At 36.9% G+C, this 15,684-nt stretch overlaps 2 protein-coding genes across 4 annotated transcripts; one reads left to right on the top strand and one right to left on the bottom strand.

Moving 5' to 3' along the window:
* Positions 1 to 3,203: 3,203 nt before the first annotated feature.
* Positions 3,204 to 11,140, top strand: LOC122029407 (RNA binding protein fox-1 homolog 3-like). 3 transcript variants are annotated; one of them, XM_042588387.1, is made up of 10 exons: positions 3,204 to 3,633; positions 4,574 to 4,636; positions 8,251 to 8,335; positions 8,430 to 8,501; positions 8,728 to 8,803; positions 9,001 to 9,040; positions 9,800 to 9,909; positions 9,989 to 10,058; positions 10,705 to 10,765; positions 10,864 to 11,140. In XM_042588387.1, exons 1-10 carry the CDS (start codon positions 3,241 to 3,243, stop codon positions 11,034 to 11,036), a joined length of 1,143 nt encoding a protein of 380 aa, XP_042444321.1. In that variant the 5' UTR covers positions 3,204 to 3,240; the 3' UTR covers positions 11,037 to 11,140. The 3 variants fall into 3 exon arrangements, with proteins under 3 accessions (XP_042444321.1, XP_042444313.1, XP_042444329.1); XM_042588379.1 differs by having other exon boundaries at positions 8,725 to 8,803; XM_042588395.1 differs by having other exon boundaries at positions 8,725 to 8,803; positions 10,705 to 10,787.
* A 34-nt stretch (positions 11,141 to 11,174) lies between these two features.
* LOC122029398 (oryzain alpha chain-like) lies at positions 11,175 to 14,215 on the bottom strand. Its single transcript, XM_042588366.1, has 5 exons — positions 13,714 to 14,215; positions 13,401 to 13,636; positions 13,193 to 13,333; positions 11,495 to 11,944; positions 11,175 to 11,417 (listed from the first exon to the last, which is right to left on the bottom strand). Exons 1-5 carry the CDS (start codon positions 14,159 to 14,161, stop codon positions 11,319 to 11,321), a joined length of 1,374 nt encoding a protein of 457 aa, XP_042444300.1. The 5' UTR covers positions 14,162 to 14,215; the 3' UTR covers positions 11,175 to 11,318.
* Positions 14,216 to 15,684: the final 1,469 nt, after the last annotated feature.

Here is a 15,684-nt window from a genome sequence, read left to right as displayed (position 1 = left end):
AAAGAGGTCACCCAATGCATTAGTTGAGTTTATAGGAACAGAAACACCTCTATTTGGAAAACCAAGTAGCAGAGATACATCTCTTCTAGTGAAAGCAACTGAGACACCTAAAAATTTAAAATGATTAGTTTTCTATTATGTGCTTCTAACTTTCAAAATTAGAAAATGTACCTAAAAATATAAATGTATGAAATACTGAATCCCAACTTTGAAATATATTCACCAATAGACCACGAATTTATTGAATATCTTGAATGTCCAAAAAAATAACAAAAGGGGATTGTTTAATGATCGCTTTGTGTCAATCATATAAACAAATAAACCTATGATCTTGTCCTTTCATTATTGGATGGTTAAAAACACCATTAAAGTGACCTAAAACACTAGCCTATTAGAGTTTATAACTAACATCAACTGATGATTGAAATTATTCAAAATATACATTATTAATATAAATAAACAAATGTACATATGCACAAATAATAATTCTAAAATTTTGATATTGATATAATATGTCTACTGACTTCTATATCTTTATCAATATGTTGGTGATGCTAGTTTTTATATTATAGTAAACACGTTGGTTTGACTTCTTTATTTTTTAAAAAAAAATTAGATGGTCCTAGTTTTTAGAAATCAGCACTACATTGGCACTGGTTTTTAAAAACCAGTACCGATGTGCTAATTTTTGAAAATCAGTACCAATGTAATCAATGGGTTTTTGAAAACCAGTATAAATGTGGTGCTAGTTTTTGAAAACAATGACCAATGTGCCTATTTTTGAAAATCAGCCATTTTTTAAAATCATCACCATTATATTTTTCGAAATCAAGCACCAAAGTGATTTCACAATGGCTTTTAAATAGCTGGTTCTTATAAAATATGATGGATAAAAAGACAAACACTCAACATACCTTTGTAACGCCTTCTTGTGTCATTCTGAAACAAGTATAAAAAGGACAGGGAGATGACGAGTATTGTTTGGATGAAAACCCAAACTCACTTGCCGCGAGCTAAGAGTTAAATAAGATGACCTGTGTCTAGGTTTGGAACCGGGAAAGAGAGGAGCGGATGAGAGGCGAAGAGGGTTTAGGGCTTTCATTTTAGTGAAGAAAGGTAAGCGAAGGAAGAGAAAGAGCAAAAATAAGTCCACGCGAATGAAGAGAGAAATTAAAAAATTTAGATTTTGGTAGTGTCAAGTTGCCACATTAGATGTCGCCCTTGATCACTCGCTTAAGGGTGTGCATGATATTAAAATTGTGTATATATATTATTTAATTGAGTATTCAGGTCGGATATGGGTAGAATTTTATTAAATCCATCTCCATACCCAATTACTCAAATACCTACTGATCCTGTCTGAAGGCGATGAGATGGTGCGCTAGCTCCGATAGATAGTTGATCGACGAACAATAAGCTTCTTGAGATATGAAGGAACTCCTCAACGGTTCTGCGCACAGTCAGACGAGCCAATAAAGCGTTAGTGACCTGAGTCTGGGGTGGGAATCCCTAACTAGGCCTTTCGACGCTCAAGTTAGTTTCCTCTCTTGAAGGTGGAAGAAGAACAATGACCAAAGTGCAGGAAAGTAAGATTTCAGATGCAGATGTTTACGTTGCATTCTGTTGTGTACCTTGGCAGTGGACAGGATTTCCCTTTTTATACCACCTTACATAACCTCCGTAATCGTGAGGTGGTCCCCGGTTTGTTGGAGTTTGTTAGAAGATGAGAAAAAGTACAACCTAGATATCGTGTAATAATCTTCTAAGGAATCTTTTTTCTATCCTACATGTACCTCCTTTGTCATTTATAACTTGGGCCCTTGATGAAATACTCGAAGGAGTGTATTGCTATAACTGATTAATTAATGAAGAAGCTTCGAAAGAATATTTCCCGACAAGTTTACCAGGCTGTTATAAGGTTGTCGACTACTTGTCTGCTAAATATATCTCAACCGGTTATTAAGCCGATCGTATATTGAAAATACCTTCAATTGAATATATCCTGACCAGTCATTAAGTCGGTCGTATTTTGAGAATGCCTTCTAGTAAATATATCTCGACCGGTCATTAAGCCAGTCATATATTGAGAATACCTTCCGTTGAATATATCTTGACTGGTTATTAAGTCGGTCGTATATTGAGAATTTCTTCTATTGAATATATCGTGGCCGATTATTAAGCTGATCGTATTTTGAGAATACATTCTGTTGAATATATGTCGGCCAGTCATTAAGCCGATCATATTTTGAGAGTACCTTTAGGCTCGCTCGGACTTTGCCCAGTCGAGCGCACACAGGCAACCTTACCTTCGCTCGACCGATCATATGCTAAGATCTTTATAAGGTTGAGTACCTTAAAGCTTGTTCAGGTTTTGCTCGGTCGAGCATACATAGACAACCTTATGTTCGTTCGGCCTTCGGTCGGTCGGTCATATGCTAAGAGCTTTATAAGGCTGAGTATCTTAAAGCTCATTTGGGCTTTGCTCTGTCGAGCATACATAGGCTACCTTATGTTCGTTTGATCTTCACTCGGTCGATCATAAGCTAAGAGCCTTATAAGGTTGAGTAACTTAAAGCTCGTTGGGGTTTTGCCCAGTCGAGCATACATAGGCAACTTTATGTTCGTTCGGTCTTAGCTTGGTCGATCATATGCTAAGAGCCTTAAAAGGTTGAGTACCTTAAACCTTGAATGAGTTTTGCCCGGTAGAGCATACATATGCAACCTTATGTTCGTTCGGGTTTATAATCGATCGGCCCTATCTGAACATCCTGCTCGGAAATGCTCGGGCACGCTTTCAAAACTTTGATGTAGGACGATCAACGGAACCAGATATCAAATATCACCCTGTCTTAACTTTAATTGTTACCTCGTCTCGACTTTAATATCCCCATCATTTTATGAGTCCACTCATTATAATAATCCGTATTACCTAAATTTGATTTTTAATCCGATCTAAAAAATCGTTTTATATGCTACTCCATTAGAATTGAATATTAGATCCTAGAGAAAATTCCCTATGTGATAATTCTATAACATTAAAGGAGATTCGTGCTAAAAATAATAATACGGCGGCAAAATAAAAAATTCTCATGAAATAGACGTTTCTTTGCAGGTGTTGAATGGGCCTTAGTCGCGGCCCAGGCCTGGCTTTGCGCGTGCTGGAGTTTGCTATAAATCTTGGCCCGTTTAAGCGTTTGTTCCCATTGAGCGCAAAACGCCTCGTTACCTCTTTCGCCGCCTATGGACGACAGGGCGGCCGGTTACTACCGCCCACCCACCGCCGCCGGCGGTTACTACCGCTCGCCTACGACCTCCGGGCACCACTCTTATTACCCTCCGCCTTCGGTCCACGCTTCTCCTCCGCCACACGGAGCTCCATCACACCCTTACAGCCGCACGCCACTACCCCCGCTACACCAGTCGCAGCACTCCCCACCGTACGCCCTTTACCAACCTCCCATTTATGGAGCCACCTACGTAGAGTCTGCAGACCAGCCGTCGTTCGACGACGTTCGGACCCTCTTTATAGCTGGGCTCCCTGGCGATGTGAAGATCCGCGAAATATATAACCTTTTCCGGGAGTTCGCTGGTTACGAATCAGCAAAGCTTAGGAGCTCCGAAAAGTCCTCTCAGGTCGGCGAAATATATAACCTTCTCTTATTCTCCCCTGTTCATATTGTTAGGTTTTGGGGTCTTTGGCGACCTCTGAGATTAGGGTTTTAAACTAGCACTATATTGTAAAAATTTTACTTTTAATTTTTTTTCCCGAGGATCTGAGAGCAGATCTCTTTGCTCGGAGACGCCTTTGAAATAACAATGTTTCTCCAAGTAAACCTTGAGCTTCGTCTTGTTTCGCCACATTCAATTCGATCTGAAGTATGGTTAATGTCGTATTTATCCTAAGTATTGGTGCAACATCCTAAAGGATGAACTTGGCCTTTAATTGTGACAATGAAGTCAAGATTATGTGGTCTTTTACAGCGGAGTCATGTTGATTATGTATTCGATTTTATTAACCATAGAACTTTTATATGAATTTTCCCGACTTTGTGATATCAAACTGAGGCACTACTAACTGCATGACATTAGTCCCGATTTGACCTTGGATGGTTTTGAATCTTTTTTCTTTCTTTAACCACACAATTTTTATATCAAATGGTTTGACTTCGTGCTATCAAATTGAGGCACTACTAGCTGCATGCATTAATCCCAAGTTGACCTTGGATAGTTTCGAATCTTTTTTCAGGAATAACTATATAAATTATACATTATAGTAATAAACGTTACTAACATTATCTCATTGCCTCTAAATTGTAGTCTTTGAAAAGGCAAATATGATTAAGATCCTTGCATGGCATTTGGTTTGCCAGCTTGCACCAATGTTTATTAGGTTTGTAAAGGTTATAATAATAGAAGTAAAAGCAAGTGTGGTTATTAATCTTCTTCCGTACTGAGATAGAAAAGGTTACAATCTGCAAATTCCGTCTGTCAGTTTTCATGTATTTCAGCTTCTATCCCTCTACAGGAGAGTGTTAATCATGATTAATTTGTTTTGCCCTTTGTTATGTCACAGGCTTATGCATTTGCTGTCTTTACTGATCAACAATCAGCGCTTGCTGCAATGCACTCCCTAAATGTATGAAATTGATATGCTTTCCTGCCAATGAATTTCTAAATGGTTTTATTTATTGTCTAATTGAGTTGGTGGATCAGGAATTTCTTTTCTTTTAAGAAGTCAACAATTAGGCATAATTTGTTGCTGATACTTGTTTGAAAAAGAATATTGAACCTTTTATATGTCAACTCAGGCATACATTATAAGACCTATGTTTCATATGCTAATCAAGTTCGCTTTGGGATATTTTCAGCAATGTTTCAATTGATTTTCTCCGGTGTTAATCAAATTTTCAAATTATAATATTGTAAAATGTGGTTAATGATTCTTTAAATTATTAAACTTCACTCCGTTCTTGTATATTATGGCAACTTTTTAAATGTCTGAATATTCTTGATTTTCCCCAGAATAACCTACTTATTTGTCTATATTATTTGGTTCCCCCATTGTCTAAAATTATTGGATATGTGAACATCTATTCTCGGTGGCTGTCATGTTGCTGTTTCTGGTACATTTATATGTGATTGCATATCATGGGCCTGGCCAATCAAATTTCCTCTTCATACATTAACAAAATTGTGTTACTCTCAACTATTTTGGTTGGCTACATCCATCGTATCCTGCTTTTGAACTTTATATAAAGTTGGGTTACTTATAATATCCATATCTTTTAAATCATTTTAGTTAAATTCAATAATGTTTCTTTTGGCTTGCCACCTCATAGGTAATAGAGTTAACTTGTCTGACTAGAGAATTTATTAGTGGTCTAGGTATGAATTAGTTGAGTTAATTGTTTAATACCATATTGAGTATTAGTCATTGCCTATTTTGTCAGAGTCCTATATGTATAAGTTCAATGGATCGCTTTAGAAAATACAACATGGTGACTGTGTATCTTAGTGGATCCTCTGCTAGATTTAAGTTTCTTTCGTCAATCTTCTCACGGGGAAGCTATAGTTTAGTGGCACAATCTTCCCTTCTTTCTCTTCCAAATATGCCCTTCTCTTTTGCTCTACATTTCAGATCCAATTTGTACATGGATTGATGACTTGTTTTGTCCTCAAACTTTTGTTCAGCATGCAGCAATACTACTCTCACAACATCTCTACAATCACCACGAGTTTGAAGAAAACTCCCTTTCAACATTGTGTGTGGACAAATCTTGAATCATACCCTTTTGTTAGAAACTTTTGCATGAACAGTCTCTAGCTCCCTCTTTACAACATAAAAATAGTAGCATCCCTGCACCATGCTGTCATCTTTCTTCACCCACAATTGTCACGTCTTTACTTGTGCCAACTCTACTTCATTTAAACAAAATCCAACTAGCTGTGCCTACTCTTCTTCTTTCCAGCATTATGTCATTGTTGCAGGTTACTACTATTGAGTTCCTAATGCTCATCTAATGTGTGCCCAGTATTTTCATTTATTTTCTCTTTCTCCCTCTTGTCATGTTTTTTTAGTTTGACCATCTTATCTATATCCATGGCTTACACATCTCCTTGTCTCTCTTAGGATTCCCTACCCTCATTTGTTCACTATAGATTTGTCCTTCTCTTCACATTCTCTGGCAACATAGATTCAGAAAAGAGGGAAAATCATGACAGAAATTACATATATATTTCTCAAAATAAGTTGGTATTGGTAAAGTATGATGTCAATGTTCTAGCTTTTCAATTTAGTTTTGAAGTATCACTTCATCTTCCTTTCTCATCTTCATTATCTTTGGTTGCAGCAGCAATTGAGTTTAAATTTCACCATAAAATTTTAGAGAAAATTTTCATCAAAACTTGGGGAAATTACCAAAGTATTGCTCTACCTTTAATAACTTTTTCAAAATACCCTCAATGTTTCATTAAATGTCAAAATGCTGTCGATGCTTTTATTTTGCTATTGAAATGCTCCCTCTCTAAGACTTAAATACCTACTTTTACCCTTGTAAATTAACACGTGAACAACTCACTTGTTACTGGAGAGGGGACATTATGACAGCAAAATGGAAAAGTAGGGTATTTGGATATCAATGGAACCTCAAAGGCATTTTTTTTTTAAAAAAAGATATTTAACCTTATTGGCATTTTGAAAGTTTCCCTTAAATAATTTTTGTCTCTTCCAATTTCTCTTTTCTGCCAAGATAGATGTTAGGCTTCATTTTGTCTCTGTCAACAGTTCTCTTACATGCAATACGTTTGAAAACACAGTCTCTTTGTCCAACTTCTCTCTGTGTATATATTAAAACCCTAAATTTCATCCATTAGTGTCATGTTTTTAATCAATCTCTTTGTTTATTGCAATATCAGAAGATAATTACTGCCATTTCTCTTCCAGTATCATCTAGTTTTCTAATCTTTCTTTCCCCATTAGATGCCAAAACATTATTTATTCTCCTTTCCAAATTATTCGCATCTCTTAGGCTAATATCAAATGCGACTTGATCTCTCTCTTGATATTAACCTCCCATCACAAGAATGAATAATAGAACTCTAATCTATATTTTTTTCTCTATAACCATTTGCAATCTTTCTTTTTTTGACATTCAGGAAGAAAATATTAGACAGGAAACACTAGAAGAGAAAGATTTTAGGCTTAATAGAATAAAGACAGAATATATAGAATTTAAGTTTAGCAATATGAGGCAATTGTTAAGATAAGAGATGACGAGTTGCCCGAAACCGAGAGGTTTAAATATTTAGGATCATTTTTGCAAACCGATGGAGAAATTGAGAGAGATGTCTTACATAGAATATAAGCAGGATGGTTGAAATGGAAGAGAGCGTTAGATGTTTATGTGACCGTAAAGTACCTCTAAAACTTAAAGGAAAGTTCTACAAAATCGCAATTAGGCCTGCTTTGTTATATGGAGCTGAATGTTGGGTTATAACTCGAGAACATAAGTAGAAGATGAGAGTTGCTGAGATGAGGATGTTAAGGTGGATGTGCGGACATACTAGGATGGACAGAATAAGAAATGAGAGTATTAGAGAAAAAGTCGGAGTTGCATCTATTGAGGGAAAACGACACGTTTAAGATGGTATAGAAACGACCAATAAATGTTCCAGTTAGGCGATATGAAATTATGACAAATATGCATATCAAACGAGAAAGAGTTAGAAAAAAAAAGACTTGATTAGCAACAATAAAACAAGATAAAATTTATTTAAGTATAAACGATGATGCAGTAGGAGATAGAGCTAACGTAAAAGAATCCATATAGCTAACAGCACTTAGTGGGATAAGACTTGGTTGTTGTTGTTGTTATACATTCAGGAAGAAAATTATACTCTTAGAAGTTAGTTTGTACATTCGTCAAGTTCAATTGTCAACTCTTTTGGAGATCATTCTAGGGTGTTTCATCATCATGTTTCTCAATTGTTACACAAGTAGTTGATCTTCGGCATCTTTATTTCGTGCTTGTTCTATTTTATTTTGTATTCATCAGACTTCTATTTTTGTGTAAAAAGTTAGATATCAAGAATTTGATTGTCAGAATTAGGAGGTATATGGTATAGTTAGTTGATGTATTTTATTTATTGGTTGTTCCAGATCTTTAGAATGCAATACCATTTTACCTCTCTTAATCTATTATATCTATTTTCTACTTTTAGCAAATCATAATGTCAAATGATGATCTACAGGGATTGGTGTTTGACCTCGAAAGAGAATCAACTCTTCACATTGATCTTGCAAAATCTAACTCTAAGTCCAAACGTCCAAGAACAGGTGCATTGCTTCATTTTTTATGTAACACGTAGGCCACCTAATATTAGTTTCTGGTACCTGAACTTTTGTTGTTGTTGTTGTTGTTGTTGAGCAGATGAAAGCACGTATTCTTCTGATAGAAGAGTTAGGGTGTCTGCTGCATATTCGAGAGACTTTCGAGATTCTGGTAATAGAAGCCATTCTTTGCTAGCATCTAAAAATAGTTGTTGGGTTGACCATCTTATTTTATCTGCATTTAGTAGTCTGTCTCCACAATGCTACCTGATAATGTAACTGAGACATACTCTACTGGCACTAATGTCTATGATATGTAGCTGCAATAATTCCTCACATGGGTACACATTCCTTAAATCTCACGTTTACACGTTTTGGCACAATCTTCACACTAACAGGTTCTGGAAGCAACACCCACATGCCTGGAATGGTTTATTCTCCTTACAGCTTGAATGGTTATCCCTCCACACAAAGGTTATGCACACTACTTTGAGCACAGTTTTATGCTTAATTTGGCATATCTAAACTTGTAAAACACCTTGGTAATAATACATAACTGCACCTAGGCTATGAAAATGCTGAACAAGTTGTGAGCAACTTAAAATGATTGTAGCTCAGTTGATTTATATTCACGCATATGACTGACAAATATCTTGTTCCTTTAATTGCAGGAACCAAAAATTGGCTTATGATTCAGAGCATACTAAGTTGGTGAGTTGCATCTCAATTATCATACAGTAATACTCTAGTTTCTCTTGTTAGAGAGAATGTAAGCCTTGTGTCATCTTTGGTAAAAATAGGCGTTTCAAACCAATCTAATTTCACAAAGCCTATGAAGAGGAATTTGGATCACATTTTTGCCATTGATGAGAACAGGATAAACACCTCTTCTCCTTTTAGATTCATCTGGAAAATGCATTGTAATTGTACTGTAAGTTGGTTTGTATGGCCATGTTGATGGATGCTATGGTTTTATTTAGACTAAGGTTAGAAGATTAAAAACTTATTTTTTAAAATTAATATAAACTGTATCTCATCAGTTTGCTTCAGAGTTTATCCTTGCAGCGCATTAACTGTGAGATGAAATCTCTCTCTCTTGACGTGAATGTTTCATCTTGTGAAAAGTTGTTTTATGTTGGTCTGTTGTAATCAATCGTGAATTTCCTTGAACCTTAGGATAGTTTTCATGTAACTCAGAACATGAAGAAGCTTGGCTTATACAAAATTCTGACATCTTCAATCGACCAAATATCATTTAGATGCCTGCACACTTGAATTCTATTTACTAGTTGACATTTCTAACTTTAGATGCTTTTCTTGTAAAATCTTTTTTCGTAGTCATGCAAACACAACATTATGAGGGATTCCTCCATCTTTCAGTTGGCGCATTATTCAACACCTACAATGCATACTTTTACTTCAGAAGTTAAAACTGTTGTGAGAATAACATGGATTGCCCTTTTTTCACAGAATAATTCATCCGCTCATGCTACTGAAATTAATCCTCCTTGTCCAACACTTTTTGTGTCTAATTTGGGTCCAAGTTGTACCGAAAAGGAGTTGACTCAAGTTTTTTCAAGGTTTTACAACTTTGTTAATGTATTGTTTAACTCGTGATTTTACTTGCTATGCCTAAGACAATGTTGCTACAATGTGTAGATGCCCAGGCTTTTTAAAATTGAAGATGCAGAACAAGAAGAGTGTTCCTGTTGCATTTGTTGATTTTGAGGTACTACTTAACCCATTTACTTACCATATGGAGTTGATAAATGATTCTGTACAGGTGTAATTTGTTATCATCCTTTTCTTTTAGTTTAACTTTTTTGTTCAACTTAAGCAAAGTGTGTTAATCCTTCCTCTATATTCTCGAAGCAGTATCCTTGAGTCCATGAATTTTAAAACTTCAGTCTTACTGGAACTCTCATTGGATAGTAACGTGTTTTTAAATGTCAGTTTGTGCAATGAAACTGGTAATGTAGCCAAGAAATTATTTGATAGTTCGTTAACTATTAGTTCACCAATCATAAATTTCTTCTTCCTATGGTCATCAAACAAAATTGTGCTTATCGTCATGCTTAATGGTTCTTGTTTTCAATCACCAATTAGAATTATGTCAAGTTTTTTTTTTCACTAAGCAAAATTTTACCGTTTCTCATATTAGAATTTGCTCGTACCGAACATTTTTTTATCAGGAACTGTAAGCTTCAACTATTAAAATTATATTCCTTGTAATGCTTAACATTTCCAACTAGAATCGGTAGCTTCATATTTCGAGCAATTAGAATTTGGTCTTATGCTTAACATATGCTATAGTATCAAATCTTTTGCCTTTATGTCCTTCATCAAATCTCCGAGTTGGAATTTAATTTTTGCAGGATGTCCAAAGTTCTACCGCTGGCTTGAATCATTTGCAAGGGAGCATAATGCACTCATCTGGTAGGGATGGAATGCGCTTGGAGTATCCTTTTATCACGATGTTCTTATGCTAGTAGATAAGCGATACAATGAAGTTACTCTCTTAACGAATTTCCTAGATATGCCAAAAGTCGCATGGGTCTCCGAAAACGAGAAAAGAGGAGTTACGAGCAACTCAAATCTGGTGACAAATTTCAAGATTTTCCTAGTGCTCGATCATTCGGCCCTTGATTCTCACACTAGACACGTCTTCTCGGTGTATAAGGCTCCGATAGTTCAGTTTATTTGGTGAAATGCTCCCGACTATCCTATCCTGTAGCTCTTCTTGTTTATGAGAATTGTGTAGTTTGCTGGCCTGTATTCTAACCATAATCTATATAGATTTGGTTGCAAACTTCCAACTAGTACTCCCAAACTATAAACAAAACAGTTAGGAAGATCTCCAACTTCATATACAATTCATAACCCAAGTTCCAGTGCAGTATCCATAATATGCATGATAATAGAAGTGCATTGTACTACCATGATTACGAGCTTATAAACGATCTTCTGGAGGCCGTAGCTAATCTTCTTCTCATGCACTGCTCTTCAGAGCTTCAGAGCCAGGGCGAGTCCAATAGGGAACGGCAGCAGTCCGTCTGGAGGCCTTCACGCTAAGGGCACTGTTCTTACTCTGTTGAGCAGGTTAAATAAACAGACAAGTCAGACAGCAGTAAGAGCCTACAAATGCATCACAAGTAACGGCATTACCATTTGGCATATTCCATCCCTGGTATTGCAGATAGGGTAGTCGTAGGGGCAGCAGCTGTAGTGATCGTCGCAGCAGGTGGCGTCCTCGAGAGGGCAGCATCCCCAAGCGAAGCAGTAGCTGCCGTACTCGTAGACGCAGCAGCAGGTGTTGCTCTCCGGGCAGGTGTAGTACTCATCGCACACGGTGGGCGGCTTGACGGGGGAAGGCGGCGACGGGCCTGGGTTGGGCGGATTCGCCCCTGTCTTTATGGGATACGAAGGCTCCATGGCGATGCCGCACTTGCCGGTGGCGGAGGCGATGTTTCGTTGCAGCCGCACGTACCCGGCCTCTCCCCAGTCGTCGCCCCATGAGTTCTTAACGATCCAATAGTCCGTGCCGTTCTTGGAGCCGTAGCCGACAGCAGTCACACCGTGATCCAGTGAAGTCCCGCAGTATCCAGTGAATATTCCCTGAGAAAGTTTGACGGCCACAATAGTCAATTCTGCATCTGCAAGTACTACACATTTTCAATCATTTTAGAGGAAGATTACTTCCCTTAGTGACTAAAAGTTAACACGACAAAAAAAAAAAAAAAAAAAAGAAAGTAAATACAACAACAGGTACGGTCTTTGTCAATGGCATAAAGAAAGGCAACTTGAAGAAGCAACTTTTTGATTTATTATTAGAAAACTATTTTATTCTATATCAATATATTTTTATTTTTGATAGTATTATAGTAATCACTGATTCATTAACTCCGTTCAATATTAATAAAATATATTATAACGGTTATAATTCATAACTATTTTAATATAGTAAATTATTCATCAGTATTAGTCAATATTATATTACAATAATATTCTAATTCTAATCAATACTAATAATAATAATGTAAATAATAATTATAATTCATAACTTTTATAATATGTATTATTACTAGTTAACATTGATGAACATTATATTATATCGACTATGTCATAACTATTGTATAATTCTTACCGTTACAACATAGTAAGTATTATATAATATATAATAGTTATGATTTTATAATTATTATAATAAGATTAAAAATATTTATCTATGTTCAATTACCTAACTGCTTTCTAGTATATTGTTCTCATTATTGTCCCCTATTTAAATCATGAATTGAGAGTGTGTTGTAGCACATATAAAATCATAGCTATTATGTATTGTAATAGTTATGGTTCCGTAGTTATTACAATATGAATATTAGATGAGCAGATCAAATTTCCGTTATAGCATTTATGGTTTACAATTACAAAATAGTAGTTGTTACAATGTGATTATTTTTGAACCGGTTAAATATATATTGTAACAACTATAAAATCATAATTGTTATATCATACCCGATTAATTTAAGATTTTAAAGAAAGATAATAGTAAAAATATTATACAAAGACAGTTGAATAATTATATAATGAATTAAAATAAAAAAGAAATACTCCATCAAGAATTCTAGAAGAACCAGGATGTTGTTTTAACTTTGCCCTAAAACTTTTGAACCTCCACTAAATTGTCGTCCCCGGCCCTCCACACACCTCAAAAGATCATAACGATGCTCATCATGAGTCCCACAGCCATGGCAAATTAGGAACGGCCAAATGAAAACCTATTCACTGGAACCGACACTAAGATTCCCACAGAGATATCTCTTGATAAATCAAAGTCATATCTACAAGATGGATGAGAGTCCTTACCGAATAATAGAATTGGAAAGCCCTGCCAGCCGCTTCAATAGCAACGCTAACCGGCTGGCCGGCAACAGCCTTTTGCAAGGACTTCTCGTCATTGTATGGAACATCTTCATACGAATCGATCGTAACGACATGAGCATTTTTCTGCACGATAATTAAAGATTATTACAATTCATCATCATCCACAAGCCAAATGGGGGAAAAGGATCACCCTGTAAGTATCGCATGTTGTATCTCGGCCCTTGTACGGGTAATCCTCATCGCTGTCGATGCCGCCGTTTTGAATGATGAAGTCGAACGCATAGTCCATGAGTCCACCATTGCAGCCCTCGTTGTAGGAGGTGTCGCAGTCCACCAATTCCTGCTCTGACAGAGAAATCAAGTCGCCGGTGACGATCTGGTTGATGCCTTCCACGGCAGCAATCGCCGAGAACGCCCAGCAACTCCCTGTCATCCTAAAAAAATAGTGAAGAGCTAGCAGCGAGGAAGAGTCAAGTCAACTTACGCGGGAAGGAGAAGCTCACCGCAGCTGCCCTGATCCTTAACGCTGACGACGGCGCCCTTCTCTCTCCAATCGATGGAATCGGGGAGGTCGTCGCCGTCCCTCAGCCGATATCGGTCACTGGCCTTCTCCCCGGCGGCTCTCCTCCGGCGGGAGGAGTTCCCGAGGTACCTGGCCCGGTACTCGTCGTTGGTGAGGTCGGCGAAGCGGTTCACGGCCAGGCGGAAGGCGTGGTCCCCGCGGTCGGCGGCCGCGTTGTGCTCGTCCACGTACAGGAGGTTGTCCTTGAAGATCTCGAAGCGGTCGCCGTCGAAGTCGAGGGCGTTTTGCAAGGGGCGGTGCTTGGACCTCCACTCCAGGTAGAGCAGCCTCACCTCCTCATCGCTGCGCCCTGCCCCGGCGCCGAGGACGTCCACAGCGGAGGCGGCGGCAGCGGCCAAGAGGAGGAGAGTGATGACGGAAGAAGTCATGGAGAAACAGCAAGAGCTACAATTCCAGGATGAATGGTACGAAGGACGTAGTGGAAGATAAATAGAAAGCTTAATTGCAAAATCAAAAAAAAAAAATCATATCGTATTTAATTTCTTGTTTCTTTTGATTTTTCATCTTGAAAAAAAAATGGAATGGAAGTGCGTAGCGTCACGAAAGAATGATTCCAAAAGGGATCAGATCATTGGTGATAGATAAAGAGATGAGAATCAAGAGGTTGATAGAATCTGAGTGGGGCCCTCACACCAGAAGTGATATTTTTTCTAAGATTTTTCAGCTGTATTTTAATAAAAATGCAATTAAATGGAGCATCTGTATAATAAAATTAAAGCATCATGTTGCTAGATAAGAATAAAAAATTGATAAACATTTCAAAATTATGAAAATAATAGCACCTCATCACATGACTGAAAGTAACACCTTAGCAACTTTAATGGCCACCTATTGCAGCTAAATTATAACATTTTTATGATTAAAGGTACTTGATAATATCTACTGTAAGATTTTAATATCGATACGACAATATTAATATACTCATCTCCTCGTAGCTCTCTTTCACTCTTTGTTCTCCTTACGATAATTGTTATACATTTTCATTCATAGTGAATTTTTATTTTGATCATTAATCTTGATCGGAGTTTCAATCATCAACCATCTATTCTAGCTAAATTATAACATTTTTATAATTGAACATACTTGATAATATCTACCATAAGATTTTAATATCGATAGGATAATATTGACGTGGTCATCTCCTTGTAACTCTCTCCCTCAGTCTTTGTTCTCCCTACCACAATTGTCCTAAATTTTCATTCGATTTTTATTTTGATCACTAATCTTTATCGGAGTTTATTAGTTTCTAAAGGGTTATCGGAACGTTAGGGACGGATCCAAAAACAGAGGTGGACTAGGCTTTGGGTGTGGAAGGGGTGAGCTAAGTACTCAAATAAAATGAAAAGGAAAAAACGAAAAAAAAAAAACATCGATTCTCCTTAGTATTGTAGGTTATAGCCAAGGATAGAAAAAATGTTAGAACCGTTAATTTTAGCGGAAACTTGAAGCAAAGCATACACAAGACGCTAACACCTTTGGATTGTTAGGACATCTATGTGCTAGGAGGAGAAAGGGGGAGGAGAAAAAGGGGAGGGGGGATTGAATAACTTGTTTCACTTCTTCTATTTTGAATATATAGTAATAAAAATTTGAAATAATGTTAACATCTCATTTTATTTAATATCCACCTCCTTGATCTCATTTTATTTGATATTTACCTTCTTGATCTGACTAATCCAAGAATCTAATTTTAAGATTGAAAACTCCTTTTCTAAGTTCTTTTAGGATTGAAAAATGCCTCTTACTTCCTCCATAACAGAGGCGGTGGCAGCGGCCAAGAGGAGAGTGATGACGGAAGAAGTCATGGATAAAACAGCAAGAACTACAATTCCAAGATGAATGGTACGAAGAACATAATGGAAGATCAATAGAAGCTTAATTACGAAATCAA

Source organism: Zingiber officinale, chromosome 1A (genome assembly GCF_018446385.1).
Source record: "Zingiber officinale cultivar Zhangliang chromosome 1A, Zo_v1.1, whole genome shotgun sequence".
NCBI lineage: Eukaryota > Viridiplantae > Streptophyta > Magnoliopsida > Zingiberales > Zingiberaceae > Zingiber > Zingiber officinale.
The sequence above is the reverse complement of the archived record's forward strand: the minus strand, read 5'-3'. Positions and strand labels throughout refer to the sequence as shown.